Genomic DNA, 17,755 nt, shown 5'->3' with positions numbered 1-17,755 from the left:
CCCAATAATTTAAGAAAATTATTTTTTATTTTCCTTGTTTGACGATAGTTACCTTTTAAAATACATTCAGTAATGAGTTAAAACAAAGCCACTCCCGATCTAGAGAGGGGGTGGGGTTGCGGGCTCTCGACCCATCAACAATCTCGCGGGGCTGGCGCGAGAAGCGGGGATTCCCCCTAGCTCATTAATATTCACCGCCCACGGCGGCAGCCAATTGGCTGCCGCAAAGGGCGGGCCCTCACAGGTTCACTTAAGGTTGGGGCAGCCCGGGGCTCGCCCCTTTCGTTCCCCCAGCAGCAGCGGTTTGGAGGTCTTGGGCCCCCCCAATATTTTTTATAAGTCGGTATGGGCCCCCGCCCCCCCAATATTTTTTATAAGTCGGCGCCCCTGGTAGAGGTGTTTTCTCTTATGTGAGAGAGCAGGGGAAGCCTCTTCTAAGACCGCATTTGCACCATGCCGTTAAAGCTCTTTGATACCACTTCCAACTGTCATCACTCCCCCCCCCCGAAAGAATTTTGGGAGCCCTAGTTTGTCCAGGGTGCTGGGAGTTGTTAGGAAACTCCAATTTCCTTCACAGAGCTACAATTCTCAGAGTGGTTTAACAATCAGTGCTTCCCAGAGACCTCTGGCAATCGCAGCTCTGTGAAGAGAACAGGGGGTCTCCTATTCAGCTTTTAGTAGGGTGGGGGGGTAGGATTTGTCCTTTGTAATCCACTGAAAGATGAACACTTTTAATAATTAATGGTTCTTTTATTTATTTGTTTGATGCATGTTAAGTTTTGCATTACGTATGTTTTTATAATGGTAGCTCACTTTGAGATGTTTTTGTTGTAAGCAGCAAATAAATGTAATGAATAATAAGTGCCTCCCGTTAAGTGAAGCTGGCCAAATAATAAAGGAAAAGCAGTAACTGCAATAGCTCTACTGCAGCACGCACAGGCTCTTTTCTCCAGACTCTGCCTCTTTTCCCCCTGCAGGGCGGTCCAGGCCACTTGTACCTTCTGAAGAATAAAGTTGCCACCTTTGCAAAAGTGGAGAAGGAGGAAGACATGATCTAGTGAGTGAGAGGATGCTGGACTTTTTGCTTGTTTCTCATTTGGGAGCCACAGCTATGTGTATCCTGCATGTATGGAACTTTGGACTAAAGTTTCAACATCTCAGCATTCACTGTGAACTATACTGAGACCAGCTGGTATAGGGCAGTATATAAATTCTAATAATAACAACAATATAGTTTCCAGTTCTTAGGACTGCAGAAAATTGCCTGTCCATTTTGGCTGTCCGAAATCTCTACATGTGCACAGCACTTGTGCAGGGTTTTGTATAGAATTTGGAATCTGGAGAAGCTTCCAGATTGTTGTTGATTGGGAGAAAGCAAGCTTTCATGACCTCCAATAGAACTCTCCCCTCCTGAGTAGCAAAATAGAATTGTAGAGCTGGAAGGGAATCCGAGGATCACCTAGAACAACCTGCTGCAGCGCATGAAACAGCATAAAATAAATAAGCAAATACATTCATGTTTGTGGGATTTATGTATCGATCGCTGCATTCACATCTCTCTGGTGCAAAATCTGGGATGTGTTGCCCCAGAATCAATCAGCCTTGGCTGACTGTCTTACATGGTTTTTGTCCTACCCTTCAAACACATTTATTTATTTAAAATCATTCTACCCCACTCTTCTCCATAGAAGATGATCCCAGAGCGAGCTACAGATTGATTGCCCATAAAATAAAACTCATTGCCAATAAAAATACATAGCCAACAAAAAAAACACCAAGTAACACATCAATACTAAAATCATAACAGCACGGCTGAGCAAACCTCAAAGCAGCAAGCATAGAGGCCAGTGAATCACTCACAGGCCCAAGTGAATAATTAAGCCTTTATTTATTGGTGCTGAAAGAGCAGGCATCAATCAGTTCTGGGAGGGGAGCACTTGGGAGACAACAGTAGCTCAGTGAGCTTTGTAGAGGTTTGAACCCAGGTGGCTTAGCCAGTGGTGGAGCTTCATGCTCCTGCACCAGAGGCAGAGAGCAGGTGGGAGCGTGGTGCGCTGCCCACAGGGGTGTGGTGCGTATCCTGGGGGTGTGGCACCCAGTGGGGGGCAGCCGTGATGGCACCCCACCAGGATCATGATGCCGGGGGCGGTACGCCCCCCCGCTCCCCTCTTCCTCCACCAATGGGCTTAGCTTGACAATCTAATCACTGCACCACACTACCTCTCTGTTATATGCCAAAGCTTGATGTTACCTGGGGGTTGGGGTACGGGAAGGTTAGCATCAATCTCTGCTGCTTGGGGCTGTTGGGAGTTGTAGTCCAAAGTGCCTGGAGGATGCCAGCTGGCCAAAGGCTGGCGCAACTAGTAGCTAAAGACTTCAGCAGACCAGGCACCAGTGAATGATCTGCAAAAGTGGACATGGGAGGGAAACAACTGTTTGCATTCAGAGGTGAAACAGTGGGTTAAAACAGGGTTCCCAAATTCCACTGGGTGGGCAGTGGAATTACTAAGAGGCAAGGGGTTGGAAGGGCAATGCTGATGGTGAAAATGACAATCAAAGTTTGAAAAGCTGGTGTCACTGGATCAAGTTCATCAATTTTGTTGAATTAATTAAACTAGATAGTTTTCATTGGATTTTGAATAAACGTGCAATTAATTGCTGCTTTTTAGGATTTTGTTGTTGTTGTTGTTATTATCTTCCTGAGTGGGTTGTGAATCACTGGGATAAGGCATGGGTGGGGAAACGTTTTTGATCCAGTGAGCCAGATATTGATATCCTGCCACCCCAGCAGACCAGCTTTGACCACTCAGCTGTTGATCATCTGACATCACTCTGGTGCCAGGTGGGTGGTCCTTGGCACCTGTCAATAGAGTTGACCCACTGGGGGAGGCAGGGGAAATACCACACATAGTGGGACTGACCTCCCCACCATTCCTGCTTTGCATGAACATTATTGAAAGAGGGACCACATATAACTGTCCCAAACCAACATAAGTACAAATCATTGTGAAAACACCATAAAAAAGGAGGGCTCCCAAAACAGACTGCCCACACATGTTTTTGGTCAGAGAATTGTCCAGTCCTCTGCAATGCAGGAATCTCAGCTAAACCTCCAAGGAAGGAAAGTCCACAACCTCCCAAGGAAGGTTTCAGTCTGTTTTGTGTTGGTGGTGGGTGTCTCTGAGCCCGGGCATGGTGGGGGCCTGCACTTCACGCATTAGGCAACCAGCCAGCCAGGAAAGGTCATGTGGCAATTGACAGGACCCCTCTGTGATTAACGGGTTCTTCCATCTTCTCCCCCCCAGTTTCTGGAAGCGGCTGGGCCACCTGATGAGCAAGCTGAACCCGGAGCCAAATGTCATTCACATAATGGGGTGCTACGTGCTTGGGAACCACAACGGAGAGAAGGTGAGGCCTGCTGCCTTGTTCCCCAGAGCGGCTCCAGGTGGCTCCAGCGCAGCGTTGGGGAACCTGTTTCAACCTCTGAGGGCCATGTTTCACTGTGATAAACCCACAAGCCAGTGGTGGGCGGGACCCAAGGAAAAAGTGGGTGGGGCAATGGATGTGATTTGTACCTCTGCACAGTAAGCCACATCCCAGCTATGCAAATCAGTTACTACATGTGCACACACATGCACAGCCCCTATTCCATCCTCCCTTCAAAGCAAGCAAGAAGCATGATGATAAGTAAACAACAGTTTACATCCCAGATAGGCAAAAGTTTCCATGGAGCGTGCAGGCCAGTGGGGAGTGGGCATGTCCAGGGAGAGTTCCAAGAGCCAGATAGAGAGCCCTAGAGGGCCGCTCTAGCAGTTCTGGTCCAGCTCTGTCCTCTGTGCTGTTCTTTTCTGGAGATAACTTCTCAAAGTCTTCCTGTCTCTGATATCACAGTAGTGAAACATACTGGGTAGTGGGGAAGAGCCATGACTCAATTGCAGAGCATCTGCTTTGCATGCAGAAGGTCCTAGGTTCAATCTCCAATGGCATCTTTTGGTAGTGCTAGGAAACGCCTTAAACCCTGCTGACAGTCAGTGTAGACCATTCTGGGCTAGATGGGCTGGTGGCCTGGCTTAGTATAAGGCAGATTCCTGTGCTCCACCAGCCATGGGCCCTGGCAAGAAGCTGTGCAATTGGCAGCTGCCCAAGGCTGCCAACTGCAAAGTGACCCTCGCCAGAAATCAGTGATTGTGAAGCTCCTTTGCCTTTCAGCTGTTCCAAAATCTGAAGAATCTGATGAACCCCTGTCGGGTTACTTTTGAATCTCCTCTCGAACTCTCTGCTCAAGGTAGGTTGCTCTGTTGCTTGGTGTGGGGGCTGATTCCAGAGTCCTCTGGGAAGGGGGGCTTATCGTTGAACTTTTCTGGGAATTGTAGCTCATTGAAGACAAATAGGGAATCTCCCTAACAGTTCTCAGCACCTTTAACAAACTACAGTTCCCAGGATTCTTTGGGGGAAAACCATAACTGTTTAAAGTGGCATAGCAGAACTACAAATGTTTAGTTTGCAGATAGGGCCATTAAATGTGGACTCCAAGGGGTTACACCAACATAGTTTCCATAGACGTTGACCTAACCTTGCTACGTAGTGTTGACTCGGCCCTCTCTGTGTTGTGTTTCCAGGGAAGCAAATGATCGAGACTTACTTCGATTTCCGCCTTTACCGCCTCTGGAAGACCCGCCAGCACTCCAAGCTTTTGGATTACGATGACATCTTGTGAGCCAAGCGAGCGGTGGCTGAGAGTGGGTTGGTTTTATTGGAGTCCCAAGTGTCGTGCAGAGGGAAAGAGAGAGACCTTTTCGCAGGCACAGGGGAGGCCTTAGACACCCCGTCTGGGGTGGTAGTTTGTGCTGCAGAGCAAAACAGGAGTGTTGTCGGAACGTCAGGAGACTTGGAGCGTGCAGCCTGCTTACCTGGAGTGCAGTGTCTGATGGAGGGAGCGCTGTTGGAACAGGACAGGATAGGAATATCCTCGTGGAACTGAGCTGATTTTTTGATCACGAAGGGCCAAACTCCATTGCAGGTCCTTTTTAAACAGACATTCCAAGCTCAGGTTTTCTTAACTACAAAAACTCAACTGATCATCTTTTATTCCCCCGCCCCCTTCTTCTTGTGCTACCAGAATGGGGGAAGCATCGCCTGTGTGCAATGCCTTGTGGTTTCATGTGCGGATGTTGCCTCTTCTTTCACAGGCAAAGGAACACCATGCTCAACCCTGCGTGCTTTTGAGATGTGAGGTCCGAAATGGTCCAAAATGGATTAAAGGAAGTTCAGGCTTTAAAATCTTGTCCATTTTAATAGGATATATATACATATATATGTATATGTGTTTGTGTGTGTGTGTATACACACACATGCACGCACACACTTTTTTATATGAATAGAGGGAATATTTAATTAGCTAATGCTGTAAACACACATCAGTAACTAATAGATGAGATATTTTTGGTCTGCTTGAAAATATATTTGAAATAGGAATATATCTTCTGTAGACATATATATATATATGTAATCACCAGCAGGATGGTTTTCTCACATGCTTTTTTCCTGCAGACCTGCATGTCTGCTGTTACTTGGTTTCCAGGTTAGCTGTGGAGGGACACTTTTCAACTGTGGGCTCTCTTAAGAGGGTCAAGGTGTCCTTTCAAGCAAATTTCTGATTTGCAGCTTGGCAAAATGTTCTTTTGCCAGCCGTTTTTTTTTTTTCCTTTAGATATACAACAACATGGCCAAGAAGGATCTTGGTCTGTTTCCGCAAGTAGATATATTGCAAACTAGAAATGAATAGCCATCTTTCGAAAGACTCTCTCTTGCTGCACTTAACCTAGTTGTTTGGGTTTTTTCTCTCTCTGAAAGATGGCTGCTGTATAAGGAATCGGGGAAATGTCTGCTAGAACAGCTTAGTTACAGAGCGAATGTCATCTGCTTGTGTATGGTTCAGAATTTCAACATAGGGATATGGTGTCCCTTTCTCTCCCCCCCCCTTCTTTTGCACAGAGAAGGGAATTTGCTGGTAGCAAACTGGCTCTTACCACATACTGGGCTTGTCTATTATCTGTGATTGATCGTAGTTTGGATGATCCAGACCTGTGCTTATTTACCTTTTGGAAGAAGTGCTGTGACATAGCTACGTTTTAGGTTTTTTGTGGTCCTCCTACCTGTTCAGGTGATATGAATACCTGAGGAACCTGCACTTTGTGACAAAGGTGTAGTCTCCCTGGTTATTTTGGGTGGAATTTCCTGGTCTTTCTTCTTCCCATGAAGCGAAGTACTTTGGAAGCACTCAGCTGACCTCCCCTGTTTTTCTTAGTTTCTAAGAAGATTGTGAAGTGAAAACAAGTATATATGCACTATAAATCTTTCTTGTGGTAAAATGAAAACCCCACTTTAACAAGTCCACCACCCCATGTTCTCCATTGTTGTGATGGTCTCCATGCACCCTTGCTATCTGTACCATTGCCAGGGCAGATGACAGAACCGCAACCCTCATTGTCTGCCCATATTAATGCTACAAAAGCTGTTCTGAGAAGCGGCGTTAACGAGAGCATCCCAGGTAGCAAGAGAGTGATGCTGTAAAATCCACACTGTTCAAATGGCAATGGGTGTTTTAGATTTTGGGATTTTCCTGTTTCAATCATAAAGAAATTTTTTAATATGTTTCTTTAAAAAAAAACACCTGAAGGTTTTTTTTTGTTTTTGTTTTTGTAAATCTGTACAGCAACTGTATTCTACAACCTGTCATTTTATCTGTCAATGGCAATCCTTCGTTGAGAACCACACACAGGAGAACATAAATTTCAATACTGCGCTGGGGGGGAAAGATCCAAGTGGGGGAATTTGTGGATATGTGTGTGTGTGTGTGTGTGTGTGCGCCCCCCCCCAAAACCTAATCATGAAAAGATCTGAAGCTGAAGCGGAAAAGTAGTTGGAAATAACTATTCAAGAACAAAAGTTAGACAGTTTAGGAAAAACATTAACTCAAGACTGTTTAACCCACCCAGTTGGCTCATTGCTGTTTGTTATGCAAAGCAGGGGACAAGGCTTTGATTCTATTTTTTGCTTTTCACAGACACTGTTGAGCAAATACTTAATTAAGCAAAGGACTATTTTTTCTTTAAAAGGGGTGAGGGGGTGGGGAGTGGGAAAGTTTGACCATCTTAGCTGTGCCACTAGGGGGCAACCAAACACTTCTTCCCTAGCACAAAGCCTCTGCGTAGAGGTGAGGGTAGTGACAGCAGTTTGGTGGGATGGGGACCGCTTCATACATGATGCTTTTCACACACAGGAAATCTCAGCGTGAGAGAAAGCTGAGTGCAGAACCTGCATTGTGCTGTATGTTGCAGATCAGGCAGCCAGCATGGCATCTGCCTGGTCCATAAACTTTTTTTTGGCACAAGGAAATCACACTGCATCACAGGGGAACAGAATAAAGGTCTGTCAGATCCAGTAGTCAGTCTCCCAGCAACCACCCCTTGAATGACCCTGTAGAGAAGCTCGTAAGCAGGGTGTACAATGGAGGTGGCAGCCACTGCAACTTCACCTCTAGTATCCAAATATCTATGGTAGACTGCTTGCAAACATGGAGGCTCTCTTTTTAGTCCTCGTGGCTGATAACCACTGATAGGCTTGGCCTCCATAAATCTGTCTAGGGCAGGGTGGTCCATGTGGGCTGCAAGGGCACTTTGACACAGAACTCACAGGCCACACACACTGCCCTTGTCATACAGAGCGGCGAGGAAGCCAAAATTTGACACACAACACCCTTAGCATTTTCACTGCCTTCCCAAAGATGGCTAACTGGGGGTCCTAGAGCTGGGAAAGCACTTACTAGGCTTTGGGAAGGAGGCAGGAGAACTCTAGTACCCTGTCAGAGTAGTCATACTTCCTACCCAAAGCCAGGTGGGCTTTGGGAAGGCAGCAGAGGACTGGCGGGGGGGGGGGCATCGAATGTTGCCATTTGCCACCCAGAAAGGCAGACCACACATTGGATCCTGGTCCAGCAGCGGAACAAGTCAATCAGGGGCGGGACGAGCTGGGGCAGGACACTCCATGGGGCCTCAGAGAAGTCGGGGGGTGGGGAGGCAGCGGGCAGACCGTTTGGGGCAGAGTGGAGCCTGCAGGCACCCAAGCCACTGCATCACTCCCAGGAGAGATGTGTGGCTTGGGCGCGCTGCAGACCCCACGGTGAGTGCTGCCCAGTATTTTGTCACCCCCCTCTGGTGATACCCAGGGCAGCCTGCCCCCACTGCAGCCCCGTTCCTTTGCCCCTGCCCTGGTCTAGTTCCTTTAAAAAAAATTAAGCCCTGCCTTCTAGCTGTTTCCAGTTTCATGTGACAGTTGTATGTTCTGATTTCCCAGATCTTAATGTAGGGGAGAGTTGTGAGCGTGTAACAGTCCTTAGAGATGCCTGCTCTCTCTCTCTCTCTCTCTCTCTCTCTCTCTCTCTCTCTCTCTCTGTGTGTGTGTGTGTGTTGTAGAGTTATGCCATTGGAAGGGTCTCGTCAGAACCAATGCTTTTCTTTGAGAACCACCCAGGAGAGGGATGCATTGATATCCCTCCCTGAGTACCTTGTTCTATCCATGAACCTCTACTCTTATTTGCGGTAAGAAAGTGTTTCCTTATGTTGTAACCAGATCTACCTCCCTGTAGTTCAAAGCCATCGGCTCATCATTTTCTTGGAGGATGTGGTGAACAGACACTCCTCATTTCCGCCAGTCTCTTACATAGCCCTACTTTTAACACTTTGTCCCTTCAAACGTGCTCACCAACTTCAAGCTTTCCTTGATCCAGTTTGCCTTCTACAAAAGATCCTCTTGCAATCTTTCGGTCAGCATATCCTTCCTGAAGTCTATGAATTTGGGGCCAAATTCAGTATTCCTCTCCCCAGAAATTCTTCCTACTGGCACTCTTTTTTTAGCCCTCCTTTTGGCCACTGCACACTGGAAGCCTTTTGTTAAAAAGGATGGGAGCAGGGTTCTAGCCCTCGAGGATGGGATGGTGAGGCTGCAACTTCTCAGGCAGTGGTAGAGGTGGTAGAGGTGGTTTTTCAGGCCGTGTGGCCTCATTGCATAGCTTTTGTTCCCCTTTGTGTGCAGTGAAAACAGGATGCTGTAAAATACAAACACTGAGAAACAGTACATCATCCACATGGTTTTCAAAATTCAGCTTTCCTTGAGCAGAATACAATGTCACCTCTTTGCAGAACTGATTTTTATTTAATGAATGTAAAGTTCAAAAACAAGTCTATTGATTGATGGTGTGAGAAGCCACAACAGCACCATTTAAACACTCCCATGTTTACAGGACTATTTGCCATGAACCCTGAATTGAAAATAGCAAACAGCCTTATGCTGTGTCAGACCATAGATCCATCCAGCTCAGTATTGTCTATGCCAGTCTTTCTCAACCTTGGGTCCCCAGAGGCTGTTGGACTACAACTTCCATCTACACTGGCCCTGTTAACTAGGGATGGTGGGAGTTGTAGTCCAACAACTTCTGGGGACCTCAGGTTGAAAAAAGCTATACTGACTGGCAGTGGCTCTCTAGGGTTTCAGACAGAGTCTTTCCCAGCTCTGTCTTGGAGAAGCTGGGGATTGAATTTGGAACCTTTTGCATGCAAGGCAGATAGTCTAGGACTGAGCTACCACCCTTTCCCAAAAGCATGGTCCTGCCCATGCATCTTTTTCAGATGCACCACTGCCTGATCTAAGATCCCTTTCAGTACTTGTTACTCATTTAAATATAATCTTTACAGAACGTAAAATGCCTGCAAATCTTCAATCATTTGATGCAAAGAACTAATTCTTTTTGCTTTAGAATAAATACTTAGTGCCCCACACTATGCATTTGAATATTTCATGAAAGACATTCCCTTTAGTGAAAAGAGAAGCAAGGCAAATCAGACGGTCTCTGAGAAGTCAGGTCTTTATCTGCCTCCTTCCACTTTGCACAATAAAGTGGCATTGGTGGACTTCCTTGTGCAGGGAATGCTATGGAAATATGAGAGCTCATATAAGGAGAAGCTGTTACTAGGTAGGGTATTTTCCTATTTTAAAAGTCATGCTTTCTCTTGTGATGCAGTTTCAGCACCACCACCCCGCATGACATGAATCTGGTACAGCCACCATAATTCTTGTGGGTTTTTAGTACCAGCAGTAGTCAGTTTGGAGCACCATGTGGACATAGGGCTGATGGGGATACCTCCTGTCATCTTCTGGGAGGACTTTGGTAAATCTACAGTAGCCCCATTCACTGCAGTGCTCCTGGGCACTCTCTGAAATTCCCTCTTAGCAAGGCAAAACAAAATTTTATCTTGCACAACTGCCTCTTAATGCAAACCAAGCAAAATCAGAATGTTCTGGGAAACAGATTGGTGTCCAACCATTGCTTCCCACTTCTTTGCTCCTGCAAAATATATATATATAAGTAACACCCCAGCCTAAGTCAGACCACTGGTCTGCCTAATTCTGAATGCCCTCAGTTTCCCAAGTTTCTCAAGCAGTTTCCTAGTTCTACTTCTGAAAATGCCAGGAACTGAATTTGGGATCTTCGGCATGGGAAGGTGTTTTCCTCACTGAGCTATAACAAATTACCATTCAATACAGTCAACTGCATTCTTCCCAATGCCCCATTGTGTTTCTGCGCTTCAGTTCTGGAAGTCCCCAAGCAGAAGGTGGCCTCAATGTGGACACAATTCTGTTTGGACACCATGTACCTCAGTTTTTGAGCTTCTGGCATGGAAAAATTGTGTATGGCAAGCAGTGCACTGCATTCTAAAGCCATGAACCTCTGAATTTTGTCCCAAACCTAATCCTTTTTTTAAAAAAATAATCAAATGAAATAACTGATTAGCTGACATGGTGGCATTTTATCCTCACTTCATTGCTCATTACAATTGGCAATTTGTACTGTTCACTGAAGACCAGGACTGTACTGGGGTTGCATTAGAACTTACCTATTCCAGTATACAGCAATAACACATCAGGTGGGTCTCCTGTGACAATAACCCCATTCTTTCTGGCCCTTGGTCTTCTCCAAGGAAGTCCATTTTGTGAGCTCCATGCCATGTCTTACCATCTTGATCTCCAGGATCATTCTCTCTGTTGAGCATAAATAGCATCCTGGCTCCAATGTAGCTATGAGCCTCAAGCATTGGACAGGGGAAATATTATATTTGGCCAGATTCCTAGACTTTTGGATGGGCATGTACCAAATTCTGTGGTTACTGTTAGCTTGTTTTGCAGCCTTGCCATTTTTTTGGTGCAAAAAGGGATGATTGCGTTGGTCTGAGCATCTATAGTGCTCTCCACAGTGGGCTTTAGAATGGACCTGGGATAGAAAAAAGATGCTATATGTCAAGGGCATTTCACCAATATGACAGTTAGCTAAATGTCTTCACAATGTCCCGATTTGGAGGGTAACTAGAAAGTTGGATTGATGCAAACTAGTAGCACTGATAGACATGGTCTTATCACGAAGGACACTGTGTGGTGAATAGATTCCGTTTTTGTTTTTGTTTTTCACAAACAAGTGGATAGTATTACCTGTCCTGCATAATCTGAAGGAGATATTTGTTGACTGGGGGAGGCATACAGAAGACATTCAGTGTGGTGTAGTGCTCAACACTGCAGGTAATGACCAGGGAGTCCCTCATTCAAATTCTCACTTGGCTATGAAACTTATTGAATAACCTTGGGCCAGTCACTATATCTCAGCCTAACCTACCTCACAGGGTTGTTGTGAGGATAAAATTTTGTGTTTAAGGGCAGAAGAACCTTGGGTGCTGCTCTGAGTTTTGTTTTTAGAAAGGGCCATATAAAAATGTAACATAAATACAGAAGAGGAAAGCAAGCTCTAGCTTCTTGTCTCTAATTCCCCCAGTGAGAGAGATATTTGGAACATCACAGATGAAGCTCCTGAAACTGGAAAGCTTTTGAGTGTTGGAACTGGGCTGCTTTTTAGTTTTCTGTTATGCTTTTGGTAAAAGACACAGGCTGTGATACATTTAAAGGACAGAGAACGAACTCTGCATTTAGGAATTGCTATTTTCAACACATCTGCTTCCATTGCAGAAGAAACTTGCCTCCTCTGCAGTGGGAGATGCTAAAACAGAAGTGCAAGGGTAGACAACAGGGTGCCCTCCTTTTCTTGTTTGACCACAACACCCATCAGTCCCTCCCATCATGGCCTGTGGTCAGGATGGTGAGAGCTGCCTCCCATAGCATTATGTGCAGTTCTCTCTGTAGCAGCCGCCGACCTCAGGAGTATAGGGTGAGGTATGTGAGCATAAGAATTATCTTGTTGGTTCCCACCAAGGCCAATGGGTTGTATCCAATGTAGCGCTGAATTAAAATCACTTAGCAGTATACTTGTCTCTGCTACTGAAATGTTTTGCACCAATGTAACATAGTTGTGCAAGAGGCGTAAGTAGGTTGCTCACCTCTCCACTACAGCCTTGGCGCTAGCAGGCAGCGAATGTTGGATACAACTGGAGCTTTGCTTTCAGTCCCTGGCTCCATCTGATTTATCACTGTTGGAAAGAAGAGGCTGGGACCCTGGTGTGATCCAGCAACACAGTTCTTAGTTCCTAAACCTCCTTCATTGTCCTTAAGTAGTTTTAAGGCTGGCCTTGTTGGTTCATCACCGTGCAGGTGGTCTTTCGCCTCCCGCCTCTTCAAGCTGGGCTTCTCATCTCCTGTCTCACTCACCTGTATTCAATTATCATTTCCGAAATAAATGAAAGTTTATAGGTTTTCAGATGTGATTTAATAAAAAGAACCTTTGGGGATGACTGACATTTGGTGTCCTTTGTTCTTTTCACTACACACACCTTGTTTGCTATGCACCTTGCTTATCAAACACCCTCTGCATTGTCCCCATTATACAGGAATTTAGGAGACTCATGTTTTCATTATACGGAACACAATTTACTTATTTGGAACATACAGAGTCAGTGTAGTGGTAAGAATGTTAGACTGGGACCTGGAAGACCAGGGTTCAGATTCCCCACTGGGTGACCATGAGCCAATCCCTGTCTCTCAGCCTAACCTACCCCACAGGGTTGTTGTGAGGATAAAATGGGAAGGAGGAGAACCCTAGGTAACAACTTGAGCCCTTTGAAGAAAAAGTGGGCTATAAGCATTAGATTTTAATGAAAAAGCTATGTTGGTCAACTTTTCAATCTGTTAAAGCAACTCACAGGAGGATAGTATGATGATATAATTTGCAAGTGCGGACCTATGTTTTGGTTTTGTTGAGAGCAAAGCATCTTCAAGTCCATGTTGAAGCATCTTTCTGGGCATTATGTGTTTCCAGGATCCAAACTGGTTCTGCCTACCTGAGCATGCTATTGGGTGTTTCTAGACAGGAGGGCTTCCTGTTTGGCCTGGGACTTTGCAGGCACAGCAATAGTCTTCCTGGCAAGGGTTACCAACACGGTCCCTCTGAAATTGTTGGACTCCAGCTGCCATCAGTCCCAGCTGACCAATGGTGAGGAATGATGAGTCATCCAGCAACAGCAGGAGGCCATCATATTAGCGACCCCTTCTCTAGTGTATTTGTTTGCTTCTGACTTCATTGTTCCTGCCTTCTAGCATCCCTCAGTTGCCTACAGCTTAGCCCTCGTAGACATGCATCCATTCACATGGCAGCCATTTATATATCAGTCTTAAACACACCATTCACGTGCACCTTTTTTCTGTGGCTTTCTCTCTCCTCACCCTAGGAAGACCCCACTGCCTTAGGACTTGTAGAGTATCTCTAAAAACAGCAACACAGGTGCAGCCGCAATGTTAGCGGATATTCCATTGTATTCCAATGTTCGAGTCAGTGACCCTGGAGCCCTAGAACTAGCAAGGCTCCAAACATGACCGCTTGTGTTTACTTCCACCCCACCCCCTTTATTTTATCAAGCTTCTCTTATCAGGAAGGGACTGTAAATTGGCAGAACTTCTCGTTTCCTGTAAAGTGACACATTTACATGTCTTTAAGCCAACATGCCTTAATCTGATACTTCATTTATTGTTATACTTTGTGCCTAAAATAGAATCCAAAGTTGGCTTTGCCTTAGTGATCTAGATACAGACTAGATTCCAGCCTGTTGACAATGCTGAAAAGCTTACATGTGGCTTACTGAAACTGGGTTGACCTTAGCAAAGGCGTGGCTTCACCGACCCAGTGGTTGCTTCCATCTGTGAGCTTGGTTTCAGAGGGCCAAGCAGAAGAGGATGAAGGGAATCCCTTTTGCTGACCTGAATCTGGAATGTTAAGTGGCTTCGAGTTGAAGTGGACCTCCTGCTCTTCACCCTACAGTAGGCTTAGCTGCCAGATGTTGTCTTCCAGTGGTGTCTCTTGACGAAGCATAAAGAACCATTGGAACACAACAACACAATAGTAATTTGCAGATTTATCAAAGAAAGTGAAAGCAGGGGTTATTAAAGAAATAAAATTGAACGTTATAAAATAGAGAAATTTTAAAAAAGTGAATAATACTAATACTGTAGTATCAAAACACACACCATCAATTCACACTATGGATGCAGTAACCATTAGTACATTCAGTTTAAGAGAAACAGACACGTTAATATAAGCCCACATTCATACCACAATCATACCGTGATGCCGCTTTAAATAGTCCCAACAAATTCAGGAAGCTGCAGCTTGCTAGGTGTGCTGAGAGTTATTACCACACACACACACACACACACACACACACCCTGTTCACCTCACAGAGCTGCATTTCCCAGAATTCCCTGTGAGGAGGGATTGATTGTTAAACCACTCTGAGAATTGTAGCTCTGGAAGGGAAACTGGAGTCTTCTCACAACTCTCAGCACCCTTAACACAGTACAGCTCCCAGGATGCCTTGTGGGAAGCCATGAATGCTTAAAGTAGTATCATAGTGCTCAGTTTGAGCAGTGTAAATATGGCCCCGATGTCCAAATAGGTGTCCACATGAAACTCAAGTTGATAAGAGATAAGTTCAAATGTGGCCAGGGCTGTGACAATTCTGACAATTCTGTAGCAGATGCTGGTTATTTATTTTTCCAGGCTCACAAGTGTGTATGAGTTTCTTAGCAACCATAAGGGCTAACAAAGTCCTCTTTTTTTGCCCTGCCATTTAATCTCCATAGTACTGGGATATAATTTTTAATGTACATATGTGAGGATTAATAATTTTGCCAATAGCTACATAATGGATGTGGATAACTACATTGTCTGCCTCAACACATCAGCTGCTTCAGCGAGGCATTACAGCATAAAGAATCCAAGTTTATGCAGTGGTAGAGAGTTGGTGGCCACACCAGATACTGTGAATTAAAACAGAAGTGCTCCCCGCCCCGCCACCCCAAATACTGCTCAGGGTGGAGTCCCACAGGAGGTAGATGATGTGAAATTGTCTCATTTGGGGGGGGGTGGAGTTGATAGAGGATTCAATGGACAGTAGATATTGGACACAATATCAAAATCTCAGCCTTGCAGAAGCTATGAAACAGAACGATATTTTTTTTTGCTTGCTACCAGATGAAGGAGAATATATTAAAGATGGTGTATAAGTGGTACCCGACACTAACAAAAGAGTGATGGTTAGATAAACTGACCAGAGTTCGCAGAATTAGTGAACATGACCGCTAAAATAAGGGATTGTGATGAAGGGAGGACAAGGGCTGAGTGGGAATATTTAAAAAGAAATGATATTACAACTGATCTGCAAGTAGGAGTAACCTTTTGAACAACAGTAAGATAAAACTGAGGAATTGGTAGAATTAAAATAAGGTGAAGAAAATAATGGAAATGCAACAAACCAAGACTTTCTTAGAATGCCACTGAAGATTAGGTTGGGAAGTCTGAAAAAAATAGTGTAAGATAAAATGAGTAAGGCACACTGTAAAAACCAAAAATGCATAAATAAAAATAAAAAATACACAGTGGGGGGAAAATGAAAGGATACTCTGAGTTAGGGATGGAAGGACAAATTGGTTTCTGTTAAATTCAAACTGACCTAATTTGCACTTCCTGAAACTAAATGCTGACTGAAAGGCAGCTATCCTTGAAATTTCTCACTTTGCCAGATTCTACAATGTGGCTATCCAGCCCCAAAATGTGCACAGTAACACACATTAGGGGCAGTGGGGCATATGAATGCATAGGTGGGTGAGAATCACATGCAAAAATGTGTTATACCAGGAAAAGTCACTTGGAAAAATGCATATATATTAGGAGATAGGGTCATTAAGATGCCGATGAATTTTCATGAGGATTTGAAAAAGGCAGTGTGTGTGATGCAGAATTGTGGCAAACAAGACATATTCATCCACCTGAGGGTATTCTGAGGGTGCTCCATGAGGGGATAATGGTGCTTCCCCATGGGGCATCTGGTTGGCCACAGTAAGAACAAGATACTAGACCAGATGAGCCACTGGCTCCTCTTACATTGTTAGCAAGCACAGGTGAAATGTGGAAGGGTCATAGCCCAGCGGTGGAGGATATGCACCTTGCCTGCAGAAGGTCCTGTGTTGAATCCCCAGCATCTCCTGGTAGGGGTGGGAGAGACTCCCTGCCTGAAACTCTGGAGAGCTGCTGCCGGTCAGTGAAGACAACACTGTGCTAGATGGTCTTATTCAGTATAAAGCCGTTCTTAAATTGTCAGTTCATAATCGCAGGACATGTGTTAATCACCCTCCACAAGCCAATGTTACATGCACTCTTAAAAACAAATGCGTAACACAGACACCTTTTGAAGGCAAAAGCAGGAAGAGGAAACTGGTAAAAAAAATGCACAGAATGAATAGGAAGTATCAGGGAGGGGGAGTGCATTGGTTTCTGCTCCCTACCCTCTTATCATACATCTTTCAGCGTCTTTATGTAAATCCAGTGGAGCGATTTGAATTGCCAGGTGGCCAAGTTGAAAAAGAGGCATCCCAGAATGCTGTTGGCTGGGCCTACGTGTCATTGCTACCGTCTCAAGCTAAGCTCGCCTTACAGAAAAGGCTTTTGTGCCTGCTTAGAGGCATTGTTGTCCGGCCACACTCCAGACACTCCCAACTAAGAATTTATTATCATGCCACCTCACTGTACCTACAAATCTTGGTCTTTTGAAAAGGGTTGTCTTGTGGCTCAGATGATGAGTCTTGGACCTAGGCCATGGGATGAGTCTTCTGAGAGCTGCCATATTTTATCAGGTTACAACCCACACAGAAACTAATTTTTGCTGAAAGCAGACCCACTGAAATTTGACCCATTGTAGCAGTTTTTGTTCTTTTAGTAAAAACAAAATGAAGCGCTGGTACTCATCTACTGAAAAAAGTGCTGTGGGTGCCAGCACAAAATGGCTGCCATGGGCTGCATAGAAAGAGGTGGCAGTGAGTAGTGTCACAAAAAAAGCTCTGCATCCAAGTTAGTCACATCAATTCCAGTGGGTTTACTCTAAGTAGGACTAACACTGGATACAGCCCTCCAAGTTGCCACCAGCTAAATTCTACTCAGAGTGAACCACAGACTTGTTTAATTTAATGGACCTAGTCCTCTTATTACAATTATTAGGGTTGTCTCCAGCTAAATTGTACTTAGAATTGATCTTGTTGAATTTAATAGATGTAGTCATAGTAATAATAATAAAAATAATAATATAATTTAAATATTTTGTGTAAACTGCTTAGAGTTTTTGTCACAATCAAATAGCAAAAAAATGTTAACTACATAATTGTTGTTGTTGTTATATAACACAGGGTAGCCACTTGACAGTGGAAAACATCAAAG

General features: G+C 44.7%; 1 protein-coding gene and 1 long non-coding RNA gene across 4 annotated transcripts in view; one reads left to right on the top strand and one right to left on the bottom strand.

Moving 5' to 3' along the window:
• Positions 1-6,812, top strand: part of NSMF (NMDA receptor synaptonuclear signaling and neuronal migration factor) — a 47,776-nt gene extending 40,964 nt beyond the window's left edge. For 2 of the 3 annotated variants that reach the window (XM_081896501.1, XM_081896499.1), the window contains 4 exons: positions 978-1,057; positions 3,306-3,408; positions 4,210-4,285; positions 4,620-6,812. In XM_081896501.1, coding sequence (XP_081752627.1) covers positions 978-1,057; positions 3,306-3,408; positions 4,210-4,285; positions 4,620-4,717 — 357 coding nt within the window. In that variant the 3' untranslated portion in view covers positions 4,718-6,812. The remainder of the gene's footprint in view (positions 1-977; positions 1,058-3,305; positions 3,409-4,209; positions 4,286-4,619) is intronic. The other variant, XM_081896500.1, reaches the window with a different exon arrangement.
• A 1,470-nt stretch (positions 6,813-8,282) lies between these two features.
• LOC309361560 lies at positions 8,283-17,538 on the bottom strand. The gene is made up of 2 exons (XR_014164501.1): positions 16,491-17,538; positions 8,283-14,346 (listed from the first exon to the last, which is right to left on the bottom strand). It is a non-coding gene; the product is annotated as an uncharacterized lncRNA (long non-coding RNA).
• Positions 17,539-17,755: the final 217 nt, after the last annotated feature.

The sequence above is a fragment of the Podarcis melisellensis genome, assembly GCF_964234715.1.
Source record: "Podarcis melisellensis genome assembly, chromosome: Z".
NCBI classification, from domain to species: domain Eukaryota; kingdom Metazoa; phylum Chordata; class Lepidosauria; order Squamata; family Lacertidae; genus Podarcis; species Podarcis melisellensis.
Note: the sequence above shows the minus strand (reverse complement) of the source record. Positions and strands in the feature narration are given on the sequence as shown.